Consider the following 14,064-nt stretch of genomic DNA (forward strand, 5'->3'; position numbering starts at 1 on the left):
ACACACACACACACACACACACACACACACACACACACACACACACACACCTTTCACTGCCAGAATAAGATCACTAAGATCTAATTGGTTAATGTCTTTAAGACCTATAAGCATTAGAGCTGTCTCCTCAGACAAACATAATTTATATCATTTTCATGACATCAGTTTTCTCTAGGTTAACGTCCAACCTTTTGAAATCTAGTTTTTAATCAGTTGTAATTAGTCAGCTGTATTTAGAAAAGTAAAAAACTTTATTTCTCTAGCAAGTCAAATAACCCTAAAAGGATATGTAGTGTTAAAGAAATAATTACTCAAGACACTGGTTGAAGAAAAGTAAGGCCGACTTAGTTAGGACCATCAAGATAATGTGGAGGGACCCCTGCAAGGAGGTTCTGCAGTGGAAGGGAGAGATTGGGCCCCACTCCAAGACAAGGAGAAGTGGGAATTTATAGCCAGGTAGCAAGGTGGGGGTCAGTGGATGGAAAATGACTAAGAGAAAACACCCTGTTCAAGGGAGGATCTGGTTAAACTGACCTAACAGGATTCTTGCTGAAGGCAAGCCAGGGTGATCAGACATCACCTGGGGACAGTGAAGGCTGAGGAAGCCCATCAGATGTTGACTGCGATCAGATATCAAGAAAGGGGATTCTGGTAAAACTGATTTAGCAGGATTCTTGCTAAAATTGGACAATGCAAAGATGAACACAAAATTCCGAGCCCACTTGAGAAGAGAGTTCAGAGGAGCCCGAGTGGAGTTCGGTCAAGGAGAGAATCTTTATCAATAGTCGTCTTTTTGCCTCATTTACAAATTCTGAATAACTTAACAGCATTTATTATAGTTTGTGACTATTCTATTTGGATTCAGTCTTTCCATCTTATTTTATATTTCTATTTATCTAATACTTTCTTTGTGATTTTTTTATCTCCTTTTCCTGAATTTTGCTAGATTGGTTTAATTTTCTTAGTCCATTTTTCTTTTCCTTCTAGTGGCCTGGGAGAATTTTTTTTTTTAAAGATTTTATTTATTTATTTGAGAGAGAGAGAATGAGAGATAGAAAGCACGAGAGGGAAGAGGGTCAGAGGGAGAAGCAGACTCCCTGCTGAGCAGGGAGCCCGATGCGGGACTCGATCCTGGGACTCCAGGATCATGACCTGAGCCGAAGGCAGTCGCTTAACCAACTGAGCCACCCAGGCGGCCGGCCTGGGAGAATTTTTTATCCCATTGCTTTGGAATGCCTGTAACTTTATCCCTTTTTATTTCCATCACTATTCCCATGGCCTGAAGGGTGGGTGCAAGCTCAGTGGAGGCCGCCCAGGGGGTTAGTCCCCCTTGGGCAGCGTACCCTTCCCACCCCCAGACCCAGTCCCTGATAGCTCGGAAGTATGTGTTTTCCAGGGCTTTGTGAGGAAGACTAGTACTGGCTGTGTCAAGGACCCCTCCTATTTTTGCAATGGAATGGAAGATTCTAGATTTCAGTGTCTCAAAATTTAAATCTTAAAAAAAAAATAAATCTTTGTGGTTTTCCGCAAATGTTTTTTTTTTTTTCTAATAGGCCCCTTCATGATTCTCCAACCACAAAATTAATTTATTCTCATTTTTATATTTCTTCTGTCATTGCAAGGGGGATTTTGAGCGAGTGATGGACATATCCATTATATTTAACTTAAAAGTTCAATTATTCCTTATTTCATTCAGTTGGGTTTCCGTATTGATATTTGTGTGTGTTTGTTTTCCTATAGGCCTGACCTCTTCCCATCCCTCTGTCTTGTTTGGAACTCTAGGTATCAGCCAGGATAATCAGGACGCTGGGGGCAGGAGGGGGAGGGGAGCACGATGGAGAAGGGAGTGATCTGTGCTTCCCCCTTTTTTTTTTAAGATTATTTGTTTATTTGACAGAGAGAGAGTGAGCACCAGCAGGGAGAGCAGCAGACAGAGGGAGAAGCAGGCTCCTTGCTGAGCGGGGACCCCGATGTGGGGCTCGATCCGTGACCTGAGCCGAAAGCAGACGCTTAACAACTGATCCACCCAGGCGCCCCTGTGCTTCCTCTTTCACCGGCACCAGACTAATAACCCTTAAATGTATATGCTGATTAGGATGGGAGGGAAAGCCAAGAGCCAGCTTAGTTTAATCCCATTTATTTTTTAATTTTTTATTTAAATTCAATTTAATTAACATATACTGTATTATTAGTTTCAGAGGCAGAATTGAGTGATTCATCAGTTGCATAGAACACCCAGTGCTCATTACTTCAAGTGCCCTCCTCAATGTCCATCACCCAGTTCTCCCATCCCCCACCTCCTCCCCTCCAGCAACCCTCAGTTGTTCCCTGTAGTTAAGAGTCTCTTTTGGGTTGTTGCCGCCCTCTCTGTTTTCATCTTATTTTATTTTTCCTTCCCTTCCCCTATGTTCATCTGTTTTGTTTCTTAAATTCCACATATGAGTGAAATCATATGGTATTTGTCTTTCTCTGACTTATTCTGCTTAGCATAATACTCTCTAGTTCCATCCACGTCATTGCAAATGGCAAGATTTCATTCTTTTAGATGGCTCAGTAATATTCCTGTGTGTGTGCGTGCGTGCGTGTGTGTGTGTGTGTGTGTGTGTGTGTCTCACATCTTTATCCATTCATCTATTGATGGACATCTGGGCTCTTTCCATTCTTTGGATAAATATGTAGTAGTGCAATTGCTGGGTCACAGGGTAGCTCTATTTTTAACCTTTTGCGCAACCTCCATACTGTTTTCCAGAGTGGCTGCACCCGTTTGCATTCCCACCAACAGTGTAAGGGAGTTCTCCTTTCTCTGCATCCTGGTCAACATCTTTTGTTTCCTGAGTTGTTAATTTTAGCCATTCTGACTGGTGTGAGATGGTATCTCACTGTGGTTTTGATCTGTAATTTCCCTGATGCCGTGATGTTGAGAATTTTTTCATGTGTCTGTTGGCCATTTGTATGTCTTCTTTGTAGAAATGTCTGTTCATGTCTTCTGTCCATTTCTTGACTAGATTTTTTGTTTTTTGGGTATTGAGTTTGGTAAGTTCTTTATAGATCTCAAAGGAGCCAATTAAAGGAGGATCCAAGTTAAGATGATGGATTAAACACATACATTCCATCACAATACCTGCTTGTTAAAAAAAAATCTAAAATACAAAAAAGATTTTTAAGAATATTTTAAAGAAAGCAACACACACAGGAAGAATAGGGCAGGAGGCAGGAGCAGCACAATATTAGGTCAAGTGGTAACCAAGTGACCTACGGAGCTGAACAGAGGAGCTAATGGGAACAGAAAGCAGAGGTCAGAATCCTTCTGGATGGGATCAGGATTATACATGTTGAAGGCATGAGGCAGTGTTGGACAGTGGGCAGGAGAGATCTGAGCCCAGGTCCTTACCCAGGATGAACAAGAGTGGGTGGGGGGTGGGGGATAGGGGCACTCAGGGCTAGGTCCTGAGCCAGGAGGGAGAAGAGAAGAGTGCCCATGAGGGACCTGAAGATTTGACAACAGAGAAGAAAAAAAAGTATGAAGCATCAAGCCTGAATTCATTAATTTCATAACTGCATCCAGAGCTAGCCCATTCACAGTAGTTGTCCATGATGTGTTTCTCGGTGGTAGGTTGAGAGAGGACACGAGGCTAGGGTTAGATGCCAAGGGGACAAACAAAGGGGGGCAGGGAACTCCAGAGCAGAATTCAAGGGACTCATCACTTGTGTATAACCAACCAGAAACCGTAACACTTGATATGTAAATCTGGGTGGCTAAGCCTCTCCAAGGGTAATAAACCCCAGCACTAGTACTGTTTTCTCTTTCACTCTAGATAGTCAGAGAATACCTGCAGCCTGAATGTCTTCTTGGAAACATGATAAGCATCTATATTTTCCAGAGCTGGTCCAAAATCTTGGGTCATGTTTATGGCACAAACATGTGCATATGTTTGGGCAAAGGACTTTGCTTCTCTCAGCACCTCTTTCTTCGGAGATGAGTGGAAAAAGACACAGCTCCAAAGCCGCAAGGAAGCAGCAATTTCTCAAGTGACCTCCTCTGTCTCCCTTCCTCTCAGCTATGCAGCCAGCTTTACCCCTTAGGAATTCAGGACAGATATCAGTTTGTGGCACTCCAGCTGAAAGACTGGCAATTGATCAAGTTCTAGGCACCACTAAATGTGGACTCCAGAATTTTGTCTTCACCTTGTGGGATATCAGCTTAAATCAAGTACAAATGACAGCCATTACAATCCTATGGAGGAGTCAAGCCGAAGTAAAGAGAATCACCTACCTTGGACTCTACTGTGATTGATGAGCTAGAAAAAATAGTGAACCACAGACTTCAAGATGGATTATCAGACACAAATATTCCAGAGCCAGGTAAGTTTCCTTCCTCCTCTCTCCTTCCCTCCTCTCTCTCTCTCTCTTCCACAGTTTAGAATTTATTCTAAGATTCTAACTTTGCTGGGGGCCAAATGGGAAACAGCTTCATTATGAGTTTGTTGGAATGCTCACACAAATTTCTATTTCCATCACTCTTATATACAAACCCAAGAACCTCTCAGACTAGTTTATTGGCACTTTGCCTTTCCTCAGTAAAATCAGTATTATCAAGGCCCATCATGGACATTTTGTAAATAGTAGATCCTAACAGAACTTCACAGATGCTTCAAAGACAACCTTTGCCTTTGAATAATAAACCATACACATATTAAGGATCTCAACCATTTCTCAGTGATCCATGTTATGTTACATCAACACAGACATTCTTATTGATCACTACTGTATGTGATCAACAAAATAGTTTTTGCCACAATGGTTCTTTTTTTTTAAGATTTTATTTATTTATTTGAGAGAGAGAGAGAGACAGCAAGAGAGGGACCACAAGCAGGGGGAGTGGAAGAGGGAGAAGCAGGCTTCCTGCTGAGCAGGGAGCCCGATGCAGGGCTCCATCTCAGGACCCTGGGATCATGACCTGAGCCAAAAGCAGACACTTAAGGCGCCCCATTGCCACAATGGTTCTTATAAGCACTTTTTATTGGTAGCAAATACTCTCTTAGTACAATCATTCAGCTGTACTCCTCATATTGGACCCCAATTTCACATTATTCAATGAAGAACATAATGCCATGTCATCATTATCATTCCCATTTTCCAGCCCCTACATCACCTCTACATCTCCTATGATTGTAAGAGTATCTCCTATGCAGAACCAGGAAAACAACCTTTTTTGCATTCTCAATCTAAAGATTATAGAAAAATGTTTAATTGACAAAGAAAACTCATGCATGTGTGTATATCATTTAAAACTGTATTTGTACCTGGTACATAAATACTGAGAATTCTAGTAGGCAAAGCCAGAGTTTACTCTTTAACAAAACTGATGTAGTCTTATTGATCTTGAAAACCACAAAATTAATGTATTCACCTAATTTTTAAAAATCAGATAATCTACAATATACAAAAGGGGAGAAAGTGTCACTGCTCTCCTCTTCCCAAATAACACACCTCTGTAAGCCCAGGAGATAACTAGTGTGTACAGTTCATTGTATTTCCTTCAGGAATTACCCTGTATTTCAATCCATATATATCCATTACAATAGAATCAGAATATCATACAAAATATACCATTCCGTGGCCTATATTTTCATGATCACATTCCATGTGACCATATAGAAACCTACTTCATCCTCTTATTGGTTGCTTAGTGTTCCATTGCAAAGCTCTAACATAATTAGTTTAACCAAATTCCCATTGATGAAGATTTCAGTTATTTTCCATTTCTTCAACTTTTAAACAACATTTCAGTGAGCAGTCTTGTATACACATTTGAGCACACTCGTCTACTCATTTCCAAGCCTAGGACAGTCTACGGAGTTTCTTTTTCCTTCCCCCACCCCAGAGTTTTCTGCCATGCATGCTGCTTCCATTGGGTGATTCTACTCCCAGGGCCAACGAAGCGCATGAGCTCTGAGTTCCAACCCCAGCTCTGTCACTCACTGCTGTGGTGAAGTTACTTAAGTCTCAGCATTCAACTTTCCTCATCTACAGTATAGGGAAAATATCAGTTTCTAGTTCCTAGATTTAGGGGGATAATTAAATGTGATGATTCATGTACAATGTCTGACACTTTGTAAGTGCTCAATTAATGTCAAGTACAATGACTGGTATTGCTTGTATCTCTGCAGAGAAAATCACTATATCCTCTTCAGGATCTATGTTGACTATGTCTTCAGTCAACTATTTTGCACACTAAATGTCCACTTGCCAGTTTCTCTCTTCTTTCTACCTCCAAGATTCCTCTCTTTCCTCATATCTGGGGAGATCCACTGCTGATTTTGCTATTAAAGACAATAGCAAAGCTCTCAGTGACAGAATCAAGGACACCTACTACGATTTCTCTTGTAAAACTTACTATTGCAGTGGTCAGTATTAGTCCTTGATTTTTATAACTTATTAGCTCTGGTCCATTTTTGATTTTCAATTATTCATTGTTAGGTGTTTTTTTATTTCTTCATTCTGTAAATGTTTGTTGAACATTTGCCAAGTAAAGATAAGGACTGATCCTCCAAATACTCTTAAGACAATGAAACATCAATTTACAATCCAGTAGGGTAGGAAGAATCTGAGAGCAGGTAAGAACAATTAGGCGTTCTAGATCTGCATCTGTGCTCTGCAAAGTGGAGTCACTGGCTAGGGGATAATCCAAGAAAAGGTCTCTGGAGTTGAGTTTTGAAAGAATTCATTGTTCACAAGCTAACACAGGTGAGCAAAGGTGTTTCTGAGCAGCGAGAGAGTTTTGGTTTTTTTTTTTTTTAAGATTTTATTTATTTATTTGACAGAGAGAGACAGAGCGAGAGAGGGAACACAAGCAGGGGGAGTGGGAGAGGGAGAAGCAGGCTTCTGCTGAGTAGGGAGCCCGATGTGGGACTCGATCCCAGGACCCTGGGACCATGACCTGAGCCGAAGGCAGACGCTTAACGACTGAGCCACCCAGGCGCCCCCAGAGAGAGTTTTATAAGAGCTGGAAGCCACAGAAGAGCTGTAAGGAATTGAGGATGGTGAGAGGAATGTATGCTGAGCAGGGGGATAGAAGGTTAAGAGGGAAACAAGACTTCAGTAAGTGGAGCTGCACTTAAAATGAGATCTTCAGTGTCCTTGATGGGGTTACTGTGGAAACACCATGGCATGCCATGATTCCCTGACAGCTCCAAAGACAGCATGCACTTGGTTCAGCTCATTGAACATGGTGGGCAACAGATGACCAACTAAGTAAAGTCTACTTTCTACTCTATTGATCTTTGTTTTAGGGGCACCTGGGTGGCTCAGTCAGTTGGGTGTCTGGCTCTTGATTTCACCTCAGGTCATGGTCTCAGAGTCTTGAGGTTGTGGGATCAAGCCCCATGCTAGGCTCTGCACTCCTAGCTCGGCACAAAGTCCTCCATCCCCCTCCACTTCTGCCCCTCTCCCCAGCCCCAACCTGGCTCATGCTGTCTTTCTAAATAAATAAAATCTCTATTGATCTTTTAGTTTCTTGTGTCATCTATAGCTTCATGCCAAAATACCTTTCAAAGTAAAACATGGGCCTTGATCTGATATACATTTAGTCTACCGTTTTTGAAACATCATGGCAGAGGAGAGGTTCAAATAGGAAAATGTTCTTTAATTATTCTTAACTGAGAGAAACTAGAATCCCATAATTACACTGAATGAGGTTTATCATCTGCAACAGCTCCCCCACCCCCAGGAGAAAGTATAAAAAAGTGCAATTTTTATTTTTATTTTTTTTTAAAGATTTTATTTATTTATTTGACAGAGAGAGACATAGCAAGAGAGGGAACACAAGCAGGGGGAGTGGAAGAGTTCGGAGAAGCAGGATTCCCGCTGAGCAGGGAGCCCGATGCGGGGCTCAATCCCAGGATCCTGGGATCATGACCTGGACCAAAGGCAGACACTTAAGGACTGAGCCACCCAGGCGCCCAAGAGTGCAATTTTTAAAACTTGTTTGTTTTCTTTGTAATTGCCATTCAGCCCACTTTCCAATCAATCAATCAATCAATCAATCAATAAGAAACAGTCCAGATATGGTAGATTGCTGAAGAAAGGGACCATCAGGCCATAGACATAAATAAATATATCCTCTTCCAGGATTTTAGATCTCACCTAAGGAAACATTCTCTGTCAGGGAAGCCCTAGGCTTTGCATACCTGCTGGGGAAAGAGTGAAGCTTCAGCAGCCGACCCAGGGCTTGGTTCCCCTTCACTGAGAAGGGTTTTTGTACAGTGACACAATGGGGAGCTGTCACTGTGGTATACGTTCGGCGCAGGAACCAAGGTGGAAATCAAACGTGAGTAAAATCCAAACCTTCCTTCCTCAGTTGTCTGTGTCTTATGGTCCCCATGCCTGTGACGGGATCTATAGAAGCAGATGTTTTGAAACCAGGATCTGACATCCTCTGGGATAAAGATAAAATCTGTAAGCAAACTGGAAAATTGGTTGCACGTTTTCCATGAAGAACAAAATTCAGTCAATGAGTGAGATAAACTCGTCTGAGTTATAGTTTCAGAAATGTACTGGCAAGCATAAAGGAGAGTCTTGCTCGATTGTCAGAAAAGGAAACTCAGTTTTTGTATAGGAGGGAAGTTAGGAGGAATTACTGTGTGTACACGTTCGGCCAGGGGACGAAGCTGGAGATAAAACGTAAGTATTTTTTTCAACCAATTCTTCACTGTTTCTAAGTGGTTTGCTGCTTTTCTCCCCCCTGCCTTTTCATGTGTTCTAATTAGTTACATGCCAGGGATAAAACAAATTTCATTCCCAGATTAGGTACAGAGAAGGGAAAATTGTTCCACTGGAGGCTAGCTGAGGGCTAATTTTTAAGATTTCCAAATCAAAACAGGGTAACAGGAGAGAGAGGCTTGCTACCTTTTCAGGGAGGGTTTTTGTAGAGATGGAGGTTAAGGGAAATCACTGTGGTTCACTTTCGGCCAAGGGACCAGACTGGAGATCAAACGTAAGTACATTTTTGCCCAATTCTTTGTGAGGTTTTTGTCCTGTTGTATCATTTGTTCAAGTTTGTGACATTTTGGTAAAATGAGCTGTTCCTGGTGACCCTAAAGTAAATAGCAGAAAACAGCCAACTTTACAGCTAAGCAAACAAGTTGTTGAGTTTGTGATGAGAATAGGCTTTGTGGGGGGGAATGGGAGAGGAATAGCTGGATTTTTCTCTGAATTGGCCTTTCTTCTATGATTGGCATTAGAAGAAGGTTTTTGTTAAGGAGTAAGTGTCAGAGCCCTCACTGTGGCTCACGTTCGGCCAGGGGACCAAGGTGGAGCTCAAACGTAAGTACACTTTTCTAGTCCTTCTTCTTGTCGAGTTGTGAAATTTGGGGGTTTTCATGTGTGGGATGTGAGTTGAGGTCAATTCCGAAGAGAATGGGATTCTTCCGAAAATCAAATGAGTAAGGTACTGAAAATCAGTTTGTCTCAAGGAAGAGTGAAGAGCTAGTTAGTTGACATGGCATCTAAATTGCCAGATTTTCTCTGTATCCGTCAATCTAATGAGCTTAGCAGCAAATAGAGGTTTTTGCTGAGGGGAAAGCAATTAAACTAATACAGTGGGCCACCTTTGGCCCAGGGACACGTCTGGAGAGCAAACGTAAGTAATTTTTCTCTATTGCTTGTTGAAATCTGGGCCTAAATGCCAGTACTGATTTTTAGAGGCTTAAGGTTGAATTTTGTGCAGATGAGTACATAAGACTATTTCACATTTATCACCAATTTCCGAAGTTAAACTCAGCTGCAAAAATGGATTTGTAGACAAAAAGATTAATTTAATCTAAATTGCAAGATTCAAAAGGAAAAAAATTAGTATAGTATGAAAAAGAAACTTTGGAGCTCAAGAGAAAAAGCAAACTAATTTTTATTGAGTTTTGCCAAATGTTATATTGATTTTTTCGCTCATTATGTATGATACGGAAGAGAAATTTCTTGGTCTACTTTCTCTCCTCTGATAAGTTATTTTATAAGATAACAATTTAAATCAATAGAATGCATGAAAAGTCAGTAAGAAGTTAGAAAAGTATACTTGTTTGCTGTGTAAAAGATACAGTTTAATTGAGAACCAGCAGCAATGTCATCTTTAGAGTCTAAAATGAGTGATAAACTGTCAATATTCAGAAATTCTACAGAGATTCTATATCTTGAGAGATACCGCCTTTTTAAAAATCCAATTTCTACATTAGACTAACTGTGAAATGATTTCTTACCATATATGGTGAAAAGATGATGGTTGTCGCCAAAACCTCCATTTTTAAGAAATTCGTTTAAATGAAGCAAAATAGAATAATTGCGTGTTTTAAATGCCCACGGACTTGTAGGAAAATACTAAATAGTTTAGTGAGTGTGTTCTTGTATTTCCCTGGTTATTACTCGGCCATTTTTTTATACCGCCAAAGAGGCCACGGCACGGCTTGCGTGGTCTGTAGGCCTCATGGCAGTCTTTCGTTATGACTGAATGACTTTCGTGACCTGGCCACAGAGTCCATGTGGCAGTGCGCCTAACAGCTAGAGGCCACAGCCTGTTCCACTCTGCTGTGGTGGCTTTTCCAACACAGTGGTACAAGTCACGGCGCTAACAGAAAAGAACAGAAATGTGGCAGGCGCTGAGCTAATGTGGAAAAAACAGGGAGAAGTCTGATTTATCAGAGATTTCAGAACTAAAATTCACATTCATTAGTATATCCCCTTATTGAAAATTTTTTTATAAAAAACTTAAAGCTACTTTTTTTTCAATGACATGAAACCATTTCAATCTCCTCTTATCAAATGTATTTAAATAACAAAAGCGCAATCTAAAAGAAAGAAATATATGTAACTCCTTCAGGGTAAAGTCCCAACCAGCGAAAATCTAATTTAAGGCCATCTGGCCACTCTGGTTTTGATCAATCAACTTTCTACTGAGTTCACATTAAACACCGTTAGAGAAAAGATAAATTTGTGACATGTTTTTGATTTTCAAAAATGTAATGGCTTGGGGAGGATTATAGTTCAGTTGTACAAAATATCTCATCATAGACAAATGCCATTAATAAAAACTTAATAACAGCGTATTTACCAATACCTTCCTTCTGTGATAGAAAATTTTTAATCTGGGTATTTTAATCCCATACCTTCTAAAATAGTTTAGTAATTTTTTGTTGTTTGCTTCAGCTGATTTCAAAAGTGATGTGTAAGAACGATTATTTTTGGTCTGCAACAATTAAATAGGACTATTTTAGGGCTGTTTTAAAACTCTGAAAACTCTTTTAGAGCTATTTAAACTATGTAAGTGTTTTAAACTATTTTAAAACTATCTTAGAGCCTTTTAAAAACTCTTTTACAAATTTTAAACTCCATTAAAAGCTAATAAAATGTCTTATAAGAATTTCCATATCAAATGTACTAACTGTTTAATATTTTAATGCAGGATGGATATTTTAAAGGTGTCAAGGATTTACCCAGATAGGAGTATCTTTATAGACTATGTCCCTCCTTTTTTTCTAGAATCCTTATTATTTTGCTGCCAAACCTATTTTATAAAATTCTTTGAAAAAAATTAGTAATGAAGGTTCAAAGAGAAAAAAAATATCAAAATATAATAAGTTCAGTATCTTATGTTGAACTGCTTGGTTAATGGAGGTTAACTTTATGAAAACCTGTTCACTTATCTGCAGCGTTCTTCCAGCAAAGGCTTCTTGATGTGTTACTGTAGCTCTTGCCCTCTGACCAGCGGGCCTGAATACCCACAGCGGGGATTTCCAGGAGGCCATCTGGCAGGTGCTCAGGGTCAGAACCGAAGCTAGCCAGTTCCTCATAGGCAGGTGGCCAAAGTTACAGTTGGCCCTCCTGGTCTGGTCTGTTATCATCCCACATGATGACAACCTTCAGCCCAGGGCTCTGTCTTCCTTCAAGGCCTTTGTGAGAGGTGGGAGAGTTGCCGGCCTGATCACAGAGGGTGACAGGGCTGCACCCCAACCCAGGCACAGACTCAGGGCTTGGAGCCACTCTACAGGGTGGGTCTGGCCCTAAGACACTCAAAGAAAACCCAGGAAGGATGAGGCAGCCTGCTATCATTGCACACAGTTCTGGGAGAGGCATGGGGGAAATGATTTGTGTAAGAGGGGCGGGGAGCCAAGACCTGGTCTCGCTTCTCAACTCTGAGGGGCTCAAATGAAGTGGCCTTTGTGTCTTTGTGTGAACCACTCGTGTTTACTGCAGGAGGCAGTAAGGTGAGGTCAGAAAAGCAAAAAGTTCTTAAAATGGCTGCAAAGATTCAAACGAAACAATTTAAAACTTTCTTAAGAGGTAAGAGCTAGAGAAAAACTCAAGATGGTGGAGATGATATATCTCCCTCATTGCTACACAGGATAAGCTGCTCTGTCTGTCCCTTCCGGGCTCTGGGACTGCCCACAAACAATATACCTAAGTGGAGAACTTCCCCGTTACTTAGAGACCATTCTCTGTGCTTCCTTCCTCAGGGAATGATGCCCAGCCATCCGTCTTTTTGTTCCAACCATCTCTGGACCAGTTACACACAGGCAGTGCCTCTGTCGTGTGCATGCTGAATAGCTTCTATCCCAAAGACGTCAAAGTCCAGTGGAAAGTGGATGGGGCTATCCAAAACACAGGCATCCAGGAAAGTGTCACAGAGCAGGACAGCAAGGACAGCACCTACAGCCTCAGCAGCACCCTGACGATGCCCAGTACAGAGTACCAAAGTCATGACAAGTACTCCTGCGAGGTCACTCACAAGAGCCTGTCCTCCACCCTTGTCAAGAGCTTCCAAAGAAGCGAGTGTCAGAGTGTGGCCTAGCAGGCCCCCCACCTGCCCCTCAGTCCCAGGCTCCCTGACTCCCCCCGTCAGGCCTCCGGCCCTTTCCCCATCAGAGACCCACCCCTGTTGCAGGCCCTTCTCCCCACCTTACTGCCTCCCCCTCTTTGGCTTTAATCATGCTAATAATATTTGGGGGGAAATGAATAAATAAAGTGACTCTTTGCACCTATGATTTCCCTCTTCTTCCTGATTTAATGGTTGTTATACATTGTTTTTCTCCAATTACCCAGCTTATCTTCTAAGGAACTAAATATTGAGCTGCTATGAAATACACGATCATTTATAAAAATCCTCATCCCCCATTCTACCCTACCCTACAGTCCTCTCTCTACAAGACACTCCTCTGTGAAAGCCATAAACCACCTGTCTTCATATCTCACACCCCTGGGCCATGGCATAAAAGGCCTGCTTCCTCATTTTACCCACCTCCATTGGCCCTCTGTGGCCTTCTAAGGGTGACAGTCCTTATAGTCACATATCTTTTGATCCAGTTGAACTTACCAGGAGAATTTACCGAAAGCAAATTTTTCAAAAGAAAGAAACATCTATCAAGAGTCATTCACTGTAACATTACATAAAATCACAAGACCATGAAAATGATCTAAATGAACAAAGGATAAGGAAATGTTAAAGTCCATTATGGCCCTTCAACTTAATGGAGTATGATGTATCTATCTGCCAAAGACCACACTGAGCGCTTTACACAAACTTAATTTAAGTCTCATTACACTGCAAAGTTAAAAATGTTAATTAAAATGTTGGGCAAGTTCTAGAAAGCTGAGAGAGATTCATACAGTATAACCTAGCAATCTCACTCCTAGATGACTGTGTCTCTGTCCACCAAAAAACCTGTGTAAAAATTTTCAGAGCCGCCTCATTTATAAAAGCCAAATACAAGAAATAATCCACATGCCCACCGATAATAGAATGGGCCACTAAGTTGTAGTATGTTTACACACTGAAATACTATTACAGAAGGAGAATTTTAAAATTATTACCATGCCCACTGGCATAGATGAATCCCAAAAACATGACAATAAGCAAAAGAATAGAGCAGAGGACCACAGGGGAAGGGAGGGAAAACTGAATAGGAAGAAATCAGAGAGGGAGAAAAACCATGAGAGACTCTGGACTCTGGGAAACAAACTGAGGGTTGCAGAAGGGAGGGGGAGAGGGGGATGTGGTAACCAGGTGATGGGTATTAAGGA

The 14,064-nt window shown here is 41.3% G+C and overlaps 1 protein-coding gene across 4 annotated transcripts in view; it reads left to right on the top strand.

The window, feature by feature from the left end:
• The window catches only part of LOC112821049 (immunoglobulin kappa light chain-like), a 163,433-nt gene extending 150,405 nt beyond the window's left edge, over positions 1-13,028 (top strand). For 3 of the 4 annotated variants that reach the window (XM_073897429.1, XM_073897430.1, XM_073897427.1), the window contains exons 3-4: positions 8,945-8,995; positions 12,501-13,028. In XM_073897429.1, coding sequence (XP_073753530.1) covers positions 8,945-8,995; positions 12,501-12,835 — 386 coding nt within the window. In that variant the 3' untranslated portion in view covers positions 12,836-13,028. Of the gene's footprint in view, positions 1-8,944; positions 8,996-9,273; positions 9,325-12,500 lie in introns of all 4 variants that reach the window. The other variant, XM_073897428.1, reaches the window with a different exon arrangement.
• Positions 13,029-14,064: the final 1,036 nt, after the last annotated feature.

The sequence above is a fragment of the Callorhinus ursinus genome, unplaced genomic scaffold, assembly GCF_003265705.2.
Source record: "Callorhinus ursinus isolate GAN/ISIS: 27379988/994484 unplaced genomic scaffold, GSC_fseal_2.0 scaffold10, whole genome shotgun sequence".
NCBI classification, from domain to species: domain Eukaryota; kingdom Metazoa; phylum Chordata; class Mammalia; order Carnivora; family Otariidae; genus Callorhinus; species Callorhinus ursinus.